The sequence below is a fragment of the Antechinus flavipes genome, chromosome 1 (assembly GCF_016432865.1).
Source record: "Antechinus flavipes isolate AdamAnt ecotype Samford, QLD, Australia chromosome 1, AdamAnt_v2, whole genome shotgun sequence".
NCBI lineage: Eukaryota > Metazoa > Chordata > Mammalia > Dasyuromorphia > Dasyuridae > Antechinus > Antechinus flavipes.
Genome location: NC_067398.1, coordinates 277,904,527 through 277,915,878, shown reverse-complemented (window position 1 = coordinate 277,915,878; position 11,352 = coordinate 277,904,527). Strand labels below are relative to the sequence as shown.

Sequence of the window (11,352 nt, the reverse complement as noted above, 5' to 3'; positions counted from 1 at the left end):
TATTTTTCCAATTTTGTAGTTTAAACTTCATTTTTTATTTTATTGGGGAGTGTGGCGATATGGAGACAAATGGAGTTGAGTGAGTTTCCCCAGGTCATCCAGCTAGTAAATGTCTGAGACTAGATTTGAACTAGGGTTCCCCTGATTCCAGGGTTGGTGTTCCTTTGTCATCTAGCTACCTCATATTTTTTAAATAGAAAGTGTGTATATGTTTTAACCAAGGATTTAGAACCAATATTCATAATTGTATTTGACTTGATTTTTCTTACCTTTTAGTATTGCCTTCTTTTACATTGTTATAGTCATTGTGTATATTCCTTTGCTTTTGCCTTTGAATTGGTTTATCAGACAAGGCACATAGTCAGACTTAAGCTTTAGGAAGATTTTGGTAGCTGTGTAAAAGATGAAGAAAGGAGAAACAGAGTCCAGTTAGGATGCTATTGGCAATAGACTACATTAGAGATGATGAGGTTCCAAACTATCATGAGTAGTATATGAACAGAGGGAAGACAGATTTTAGAGTTATTGCAAAAGTTGAATTTACTTTTTTCTTTTCTTTTTTTAATTTATTTTTAACATTATAAAAATTGTGAGCTCCAAATTCTTTCGTTTGATCCCATCCCTTTACTACTCATTGAAGAAGACAAGCAAGCTAATATCAATTATCCATGTGAAGTCATACAAAACATTTCCATTTTAGCCATACTGGAACAAAAAAGCAAGAAAAATAAAGCTTTAAAAGAGATATATATATAAATATTTAATGAAACATATATATATACATACACTCAAGCTTCATTAGTTCTCTCTCTGAAAATGGATAGCATTTTGTTGAGTTCTTTTGAAATTTTATGATCAGAGTAGCTAAGTTTGTCATTGTTACAATATTGTTACTATTGTACAATATGCTAGTTCTGTTTATTTCACTTTGCATCAATTCTTGTTAAGTCTTCCCAGTTTTTTTCCTAAAATCATCCTACTTGCCATTTCTTATAGAACAATAATATTCTATTGCAATCATATGCCATAACTCATTTGACCATTCCTCAATTGATCGCATACTTCTCATTTTCTAATTCTTTGCCACCACAAAAGAGCTGCTATGGATATTTTTGTACATATAGGTCCTTTTCCCGTTTTTCTCATCTCTTTGGGTTAATTTGGGCATAGTTTCATAATTGTTCTCCAAAATGGTTAAGCCAGTTCACAATTCCATCAGTAATGTAGTCCCAGTTTCTCCACACCACCTCCAGGATTTGTCGGGGTTTTTTTTTTTTTTTTTTTTTTTTTTGTCATGTTAGCCAATTTAATAGGTGTGAGGTTATTTTATCTCAGTTATTTTGATTTATATTTGCATTTTATAATTGTTAGTGATGTAGCTTTTTTCATAGTCTTTTTTTCTGAAAACTGCCTGTTCAGGTCCTTTGACCATTTATCAATTGGGAAATAGCTCTATGAAATTGAGAAAAGAGGCCTTTAAAAGAAAAAGCTATAAAAAATTTTCCCTCATTTCCTGCTTTACTTGTAATTTTGGCTGTTTTGGTTTTATTTATAATTTTACAAGGTTTTTAGGCTCTTCTGGATGTATATGCTATTCCCTCTTTAATGATGAGAGTAAGGTTCCAACACGACTAACCCTCCTCTTTCACTTGCTTCTTCTACATTCATTCTTCCTCTCACTCCTCATTTATGAAATAATTGTTCTCTTTTACTTCACCTTATCCAATTTTATTTTTTAGAATCAACCCATCTTACTCAGTTCTGCCCAAGCCTTTCTTTCAAACTAACCAAATAATGATGATATTCTTAAGAATACTGATAACATTTTTACATGTAAGAAGTAAACAGTTTGGCCTTAAGTTCTTTATAATTAGTCTTTAATGTTTACTTTATGTTTCTCCTGAATCTTTTAAATCAAATTTTCCATTAAATTCTGATCTTTATATCACAAATACCTGAAAATCTTTCAGTTCATTAAATGTGTCCTTCCTTCCATCTGCCCATTGGTCTTGTGTGATCCCAATTGTAGATCTGACTATATTTAAATAGTTTTGATTTGTTTTTTGTTTTTTTTTTCCTTGCTGATTGCAGTATTTTCTCCTTAACCTTGGAGCTTTGAAATTTGACTATGAAATTCTGTAAGTTTTCATCTTGGGGTCTCTTTTAGGTGGTGATCAGTAGATGATGATGACGATAATGATGATGATTACTTTCTCATTCTAAAATCTTAGGACAATTTTCTTTGTTAATTTCTTCTAATATTGTATCAAGACTTTTTGGTTGTAACTTTTAGGTAGTTTCACAATACTTATATTATCTCTCCTTGATCTATTCTCCAGATCAGTTCTTTTTCTAATAAGATATTTCATATTTTCTCCTATTTTTTCATTTTTCATTTTACTATTTCTTGGCGGCTTATAACATTATTAGCTTCACCTTGCCCAGTTCTAGTTTTCAGGGAATCAACTTTTTTTTCCTTAAGCATTTGTATCTCTTTTTCCAAATGGTTGATTTCTCATAATTTTCTTGGATTGTTATTTTTCCCCTATTTTTCCTTAACTTCTCTTATTTGGTTTTTGAAGTCTCTCTAAGAACTCTTTTTGGACTTGTGACCATTTAATATTTCTCATTGAGTAAGGAGTGGCTTTTTAAACTTCACTATCTTCCTCTAAATATACACAGATCTTCTGTATTTCATAGAAGCTGTCTGTGATTGGATATTTTCTCCTTTGCTTATTCATTTTTAAAAATTTTTTATTTTTAGCTGTTTATTATTGTTATGAGCTTTAAGGAATGGTGCCCCAGGCCGCATGTCTTTCTTATTGTTATTTTTTCAGCTCTGTTCAGGGGCCTAATTTTAGGCATTCCTTCCTATACCCACATGATGGCTAGGGCCCCCAGCTGTGCTGTCCTGCAAACACTTTTTGCTCCCTGCAATCTTTCTAGCAGATATAAACCTCAGCTCTCCCCTGTCTGCTGAAAACAAAAGGGGGATTACAGTCCCCAGCCAGCAGGGTCTCATCTCTACTAATACATTTACCGAGTGTATGCTCACTTCTTCCTGTCCACAGCCTTAGTCAGGGACCATGTCTGCTCAGCAAAGCTGGCCCTGGTGCCATTCATGACAGCAATGGGTCCTTCAGTTTTCCCTTGCTTAGAGTCTGACTCCTGTTGGTGACATGAAAGTTCCTAAAGCCTACCTGATCCCAGTTACTCCCTGTACTTATTATTGCTTCAGTGCAGTTTACCTGGAGGAGTTTATTTTTTTTTTTTAAGATGGAGCCTCTGGAAGTGTAGGGTCTTTCCTGAAGTTCTCTTAAGTTGTCTTAGGAGACTTTTTTTTTTTTTTACCCCAACTTTTATTTATTTCTGCTACTCTGTGTTCACTTTGAGGCAATGTTCTGTCACTTTATTGGAGAAAATTTGGAGAGTCTGGAATTTTTTTTTACCTACTCTGATATCTTCTATTCATTTTGGTATTGTTCTCTTAAGAAAAAGGGAATCATCTGCTTTAAAGATAATTGAAGCCATGGACCAAATCAAATTATTATGAACTCTTTTTTGAATATGGCATTTAAAATTTTTTTTCATGGGAGTTCTGGATTTTTGTCTGTGACATTACTATAACTTTTTCTTTTAGTGTTCCTTTCAGGAAATTATTGATAGGTCTTTATCTTTTCTTTTCCCTCTGGTTCTAATAGATTGCAATTTAAATTTATGATTTTTTGAAATATATTGTCTATGCTTTTCTTTCTATCAAGGAAATATGTTGTCTGTGCTTTTCTTTTTATCATGATTTTGAGAATCTAATGATTATTAAATTTTTTTTCTTTCTGTTTTCCAGATCTAATTTTTTTTTTTCAAATCAGATAGCCTCTATTTCCTTCAACTTTTTTCAGTCTTTTGGTTTTGTTCCAGTATTCCAATCGTAGATGATTGATTTTTGTTTGTACTTAATAAGTACTTTGTAAATGCTTTTTGACTGACCATTTGTTATTTTCTGTTCTAATCTAGTCTTCAGAGCATCCATTTCTTAAGTTTAGTTTTTTCTTTTAATTTTTTTTATATTTTTATGTTTTTTTAAATTGATGAGATAGATTTATATGACTTGCCTAGAGTCACACTGCTAATAAAGTGCTTGGGGCCAGATTTGAACTTGGGTTCTTCTGTCTCCAGGATCAGTGCTTCTCCACTAAGCCTCCTAATTGTCACTAACACTTTTCTTTTTTATGCTTCTTCTTCTAGCTTTTTTCTTCAAGAAACTTTTATTTCATTTTTTTCTTTTGCTCATTTATTTCTCTATATATTTATATAGTCCTTGTGGAAAATCTTTTTTTCTCCTTTTGAGTGTCAGATTGAAATTGTTACTTGAGTTGCAGTAGTTTTTATACTGTTGGGGTTTTCTTTGATTTACTTTATCTTTAGTTATTGAGTTAAGATTTTGTGCCAGTGCTAGGTTCCCACCCATTGTTGTACCTTGCGGGAGGCACTTTACTTTGATTGGTCTTATTCTGGATTCTTTCATTGGTCTATTCCTCATAGGATTCACCCCACCACCTAATATTGATCATTATTTAGCTTGGTAAGAATAACATGGTTGCTGGAGTAGGTATGTCTGTTGCTGGAAACACACACATATACATATCTACATAATATGTTATCTATATGTGGTGATATATGTATTTTTAAACATATGTGTGCATTCAAAAGTTTAAAGAATTTAAGCAGTGAAGTTGAAATTTAATATTTTATTTTGCTAATTGCTTTTGGTTCTTGGAATTCATTAAAATCTTTGTAATATTCCTGAAGATATCTGCTTTAGTCAAGTTCTTTTATCCTCCTTGTCTAATGAATGAAGAGTACATTTATTGAAAGAAGTTTGGAATGGGGCAGAAATAGAAAAGGTCAGATAGAGGTCATTTGGGGGGGATTATACAAGTTTTGCAAAAGATAAAAGAGAATTTTTGTTGGTTTAATGATTGTTAGAATTGGACCTTTATCTGAATATTTTCTGAGATAAAGAGAATTTTGTTGAATTACTTAGAATCAGACTTTATCTGAATATTTTTGTTGATGAAGGTTCATTTAATGCTAATTTTAACTATTCTGTTCACTTTGATAGAAAGAATATATCCTCTCTTTTTCCAGGAAAGAAAAACAAATTAGGCGGGTAGAAGAGGAAATTGAACAAGAAAAACAAGCAGCAGATGGCATTATTAAAAATATGTCTCCTGAAAAACAAGTCAAGTATATAGAGATGAAAACTACAAATGAAAAATTATTACAGGTAATAGCATTGTCTTTATTTTAGTTAGGATTATTAAATACATTAAATTGACTAATATATATGCATGATGCATACAAATGCATAATATATATACATCACATTAGATATTAAATACATTAAATTATATGTTTCCATGGTATGTTATCCAATTGAATAATAAAACTATACTTTTAGAATATTCAGTGTTTTGAAATCCAAAAGCTCAGCTCTTCACTTGGAGGCAGCAATTAAAACAAACAAGGATTATATTTAACACATAGGGATTGGTCAATTTGTAAATCAAGAGGAAAGGAATAATTGTAATCTCATTATAATTCATATAACTCATATATAAAAGATTTGTATCTTTTATAGTGAAAACGACAGGAGAATAGACAGAAGAAACAGGAAAAAAGAAAAATGGAAAAAATAAAAGGGAAAAGAGGCAGTGTTACAGCACAAGTAGAGATTAGAAGGGATGGCGAAGTACTGACAACTAAGAAGAAATGTGCTGATAAAAAGATAGAAAATAAAATAGTTCTGCTGCCTAAAAAGAGCTAGCTACAATAAGAGTTTCTTAACATTAATGTGCTATACTTAAAGAGTTGGAAAGATGTTTTGGTATCCAGTAACAATCCAGAATGGATTATTCTGTGGTAGTACTAGAAAACTTAATTTTTACTAAATTGTATTTTGCTTTAGTTTTATTTACTGCTGCATCTTTCTTCCTCTGAAATTCACACACATTCTTTCTATATTTTTTATCCAAATATTCTCTTTATTCCATCTAATACATATTACATGGACACAATAATTCTTTTGTTGCCCTTTCGTTCGCGCATGTCAGTACAAACATGTAACAAGGCATAAAGCTTTCATATGTATCATCTTTCCTTTCAAGGCTTTGAAATCATCAATACACTACATCTTTATAGCCCTTAAAGGAAGATACAACAATTCTTATTAATTCTAACTAATTGCCAAAGGCTTAATATAAGCTCCAGTACTCCATTTATACCTTATGAGGTGAATAAATGCATGAATGAATGAAAAAGTACTTATTAAACTGTTGTCAAGCACTGATCTTAAGTAGTTATGATGGTGGGAATCCTGAAATTGTCCTTTGACTATTGTGGGGGAGAAACTCCTTGAACTCTTGAGAAACTCTCCTCTGGATATATTCTAATGGAAGTGGATTTCTTCAACAAAGAGAAGATCTAACTCAGTTTCAATTGATCAATAATATACAGAAGCAGCTACACCCAAAGAAAAAAATGAATGTAAACTGTTTGCATTTTTGTTTTTCTTTCCAGGTTATTTTTACCTTCTGAATCCAATTCTTCCTGTGCAATAAGAGAACTGTTCAGTTCTGCACACATATAGTGTACATTTAACATGTATAGGACTGCTTGCCATCTGGGGGAGGGGGTGAAGGAAGGGAGGGGAAAAGTCAGAACAGAAGTGAGTGCAAGGGATAATGTTGTAAAAAAATTACCAGGCAGGGTTCTGTCAATAAAAAGTTATAATTTAAAAAAAAAGAAAAAAAAAAGAAACTCTCCTCTGGAAGAGGCCCAAGGGAGTCAAGATAAAATGGTTTCATTCTGTTATCTTGGTGTGGGACTATTGAGTTGAAAATTAGGACTACTCCTACTTAGCTTGAATTTGAGTGGTCTCATTCTACTGTAAATCTAGGCCTGGGGGCAGTGACAACATTGAAGTAATTTCATTCAGTTGAAACTTCAGTCTCAGATTTCCTATTAAAGGACAATTTTGGCCTCATTTCTTTGCAGAGGCCCAAAGCAGGACCATGCCTTGTAAAGGAACTTTTCTTTCTCCTTGGCATAGCTGCCTGTCAAGACCTCTACCTACTGTGAAGATAATTCTCTTCTCAATGTTAACACCTCTGTTTATCTCTCTGCCAGGATTTCTCTGCTAGGACTGACTTCTCAGTGCCAATAAACTTCTCTTTTGCCTATCAAACTTTTCGGGTTTTTGAATTCTTTCACGTTGAACCTGTGCTGACCAGAATGGGATTCTCACATCTCAACTTTCTGCATTGCCACTAACCACATCATTTGGTTCTCTAACTGCATCGTTTGGTTCCCTGACTCTCTGCACTGCCACTAACCACATCATATGGTTCCATAACCACATCAGTTATGGTTTGCTTGGGTTTTTTTGGGAAGTCATTAGATATACAAGTCTAGTAATTCTGCTAAGTGTGAAAATAATGTTAAATTTGACAGTTTAGCCAGTGTTTTTTAAAGTGATTTTTTTTGGTAAGAATTTTTCTCTTTAACAAAATATACACATACATATGTACATGTTATCTCTATGTAATTTTCTTGAATAGAATAAAGGAAATGGGAATATAAGATACTGAAATTTTGAGCAATATATATATTTTTGATGGTTATTGGAGGCAGAAAAATACAATGGAAAAAAAAGCTGAATTTGGAGTCAGAGAACCTGAATTCAAATCCTAACATTAGCACTTAATATCTCTGTGACCTTGGGCAAATAATTTCACCTCTGAAGGCCTCATTTTCCATCTGTAAAATGAGATTTTTGTATTAGATGACCTCTGGGATCTCTTACAGCTTCAGATCTTGGATTTTTTACTTCAGGTTAATAACTATAATTTTGAAATATATAGAAATAAGTTGTTTCTTATTTCTATACTTGGTTCACATAACTCTTGACATTTTTTCTCTTTTATCTAGGAATTAGATACACTTCAGCAGGAATTAGACTCATTGAATATGAAGAAAGAAGGTCTGGAAACTGTATGTATGGAATTAAATAAAAGCTCTATTACTACCCAAATACATAAGATAATTGGGCCTGATCAAATTGTGATTAGGTTACAAATTAGGTTAATGGGACCCATAGCCCTTTACATTCCTGGTACATAAAATTTCAAATTTGTTAAGTTAGTGATTTGAAATAATTCAGCAATTCTATTCTTAGCTCAAGATCATGAATATTCTAATTGGGGAAGGAAGTTTTTTTTCTTCTTTGAAAATTCCTTCTGTACATCAACACAATATTAATTTAAGAACAGTGAATGCTACTTAATTCCAACCTTGCATGCTTTTCTTTTTCTCCTATCTTAATCTCTAAGATTATACTTCAGTATCCATCTGCTTTTTCCAGTTTTCTTTTTAAACAGGCAACTGACAAAAGTATAGGTGTTTTTAATTGGCAGAACTATCTTCATCTAATTGCTAGGTATTGAATTAAATGTGAGAATTCATAAAATTATATCTTGACTTTAATTTACCTATTTATTTTCACATATTCAATATAATTAAAAGCTGATAACTTCCATGTAGTAAATTAGTATAGACTATGTGCAAGTGTTAGGACATAACAGAAATATACCTTAGTCAAGAATCAGGATCACTACATTGACTCACTTGAGTCCCATATAACATAAGTCCTATATCAAGAGTTCTAGTTACAGCAGTATGGTCACTTTTTTTTTTAAATCTGTCAGTGTTCTTCCATAGAAGATAACTCTTTTTTTTTTTTTTTTTTTTTTTTTTTTGATCTAGTTCTCTTAATTTCATTAGAGTAGGAATTTCCTATGAGGAAACTCCCCTTACTAATATAGATCTGTAACTTATAGTCTTAGAAAATTGCCTAGGACACTGAGAGGTTAAGTAACTTAGGCCGAGTTATACGGTCATTACATGTCAAGGGACTTAAACCCAGCTCTTACTACATTTGTTCTCTACCAAATGTTGCCTTTAAAGGTGTGCCATATATGTTAAGAAATGTTTTCAGTACTTCCCATCTAAATAAGACATAAGACTCCAATTATTACTAAGTTCATAAAGATTGTGAAATATATCAATTAACAAATATTTCTTCAGTGGCTTATATGTTTTTAACTACAATAGGGCTACAATGTAAGTATAAAACATAGTCCTTCCTAACATTGAACTTTCACTAGGTTATGTAAGAAGGATAGAATTTGATAGGCACGGAGGCAGAGGGAGAAGGACATTAAATCAAAGGGATAACTCAGTAGTATTCTAATTTCTTCCACTCTTACTTTTCTCCTAAAACTTAATTATTTCAGTTAAGTTCTAGATCCTGAGAATTAGGACTACTGAGAGTATATTCCTGATCCTACTCCTTTTTAAATATTTTTACTGTTTATTGCTTCATTAGCTCCATAACTTATGCTTTTAAAATGCTCTGGTTTCCCTTATGCTTATTAAAAAATCTTTATTTTAATCTGCTGTTCCTTCTGTCTTTCCACCATTTTCCTTTATTTAGTTGCTAAAGATATTAAATGATCTGCTGCACCTGTTACCTCTATTATTTCATTCATTTCAACTTAATACTTTTGTGGCATAATTCTAGCCACATAGCAGACACTCAGTAATTACTGAATTGGATAGCATGAGCAAAAACAGAGTAAGAAAGGTGAATGTGCCATATAGAGGGAAACAAATAAGTTGCTATGGGATTTAACTTTTTATCTCAATAATTTAAGAGATCTCCCAAAAGAGGGAACTCACCTTATCAATATAAATTGGCATTTGCAATTTTATAGCACTGATTACTTCATAAACTTATTCTGTAATTCTTAAACTTTGTATATGACAGTTTTTTTTTTACTGAGTAAAAGTTTAACATTCATATTATAATTTTTAACAGAATTTAATAATATAATCTGCAGTTTCTATGTTCCTGTAAACCAATGTACTTATGTGCATTTTCCTCATTACAGAGTATTTCTCTTATCACATCCCTTTTTTAATTTTTTTTTCCCTTTAACTAAGATACATATAATTTAGGAACAAGTTATTCTTAAGTGGTGAAAGTTTACTCATAGAATAATAACTTTGTGATCACTTTATGGGGGAAGATATATTTTCTTTTCAAATGCCCATTTCATTTAAATGGGTGCATTGAAGAACCAGACACACCAATTTGTACAGGGTAGTACAAAGTCTCTTGTGAATTCATGCTAAAAAAAAAAGATCTAAGGAATATGCTGTGGTATTGTTTATATTTATTTATATTGTTCAATATAAATAAAATGTTGGTATATTTATTCTTAGTTTAACATTACCACATATAAATATTCCCATAAAAATACAAATTATGGTATTCTACATCAGTGATATAAAAATGAAATGGGAAGCCTTAAATAAGGATCCCTACTCATTACATATTGACTTAGAAAACTACATAATAGTATTGTCTATCTTCTATTTTCATTTTGTTAAATATTTCCCAGTTGCATTTCATCCTGGTTCAGCTCTCATCATGGGAGTCTTGCAAGATACATAGGCTAGGGCAAGAGGTCACTGATCAAATTGTGAACTAGATTATTAGATTAATGGGGTCTACATGTTTGACAATTGGGTTTTACATAATATATTTTTAAATCCATTAGAATATGAACTCTGAAAATCAAATTGTTTCACTCTCTAGATTTTTCTCTCTAGCACGTAGCACAGTATCTACCAAATATTTGTAGGCATTTAATAAATATTGATCATAATTAATCATGATGCTGGTGACAAACTCTTTTAAAGCTTATATTAAAACTAAAACCTGTTTTAGTGCCAACTACAAGTAGTTCCTTTTTTTTTCCTCTGTAGGAAATAGCGCATTCCCAGGTAAAACAGGAGGCTGTACTTCTTTATGAAAAACTTTATGAATTGGAGTCCCATCGAGATCAAATGATTGCAGAAGACAAAAGCATGGGATCCCCAATGGAAGAGAGAGAGAGATTACTTAAACAAGTAGGAAAAAATATTTATGACTTTTTTTGTGTCACAAGTCTTATCTTTAGCCTGAAGAATTGGAAAGAAAGCCAAAAAGTTTATGCTGTATACTGATTAATGAATAATTAGTTTATTATGTTAATAGACTGAATGAATATCTTTCCTTTAACAGACAGGCCCATCTAAACTCAGTGTGATATAGGTAATAAGACAAAATAGATTTTTAAAAGTCACTTTTTGGCTGAAATTGACTTTTCTTGGAGTTTTATCCACATCAAAAGTAATTTTTAGTGGCTACAATAAGCCATATCGTCCAGTTTATAGTTTTATAGTTTC

The 11,352-nt window shown here is 31.8% G+C and overlaps 1 protein-coding gene across 5 annotated transcripts in view; it reads left to right on the top strand.

Annotated features, from left to right (window-relative positions):
* The window catches only part of IFT74 (intraflagellar transport 74), a 186,074-nt gene that overhangs the window by 83,866 nt on the left and 90,856 nt on the right, over positions 1-11,352 (top strand). For all 5 annotated transcript variants that reach the window (XM_051961493.1, XM_051961502.1, XM_051961486.1 and 2 more), the window contains 3 exons: positions 5,149-5,287; positions 7,990-8,052; positions 10,891-11,034. In XM_051961493.1, the coding sequence (XP_051817453.1) occupies positions 5,149-5,287; positions 7,990-8,052; positions 10,891-11,034 (346 nt within the window). The remainder of the gene's footprint in view (positions 1-5,148; positions 5,288-7,989; positions 8,053-10,890; positions 11,035-11,352) is intronic.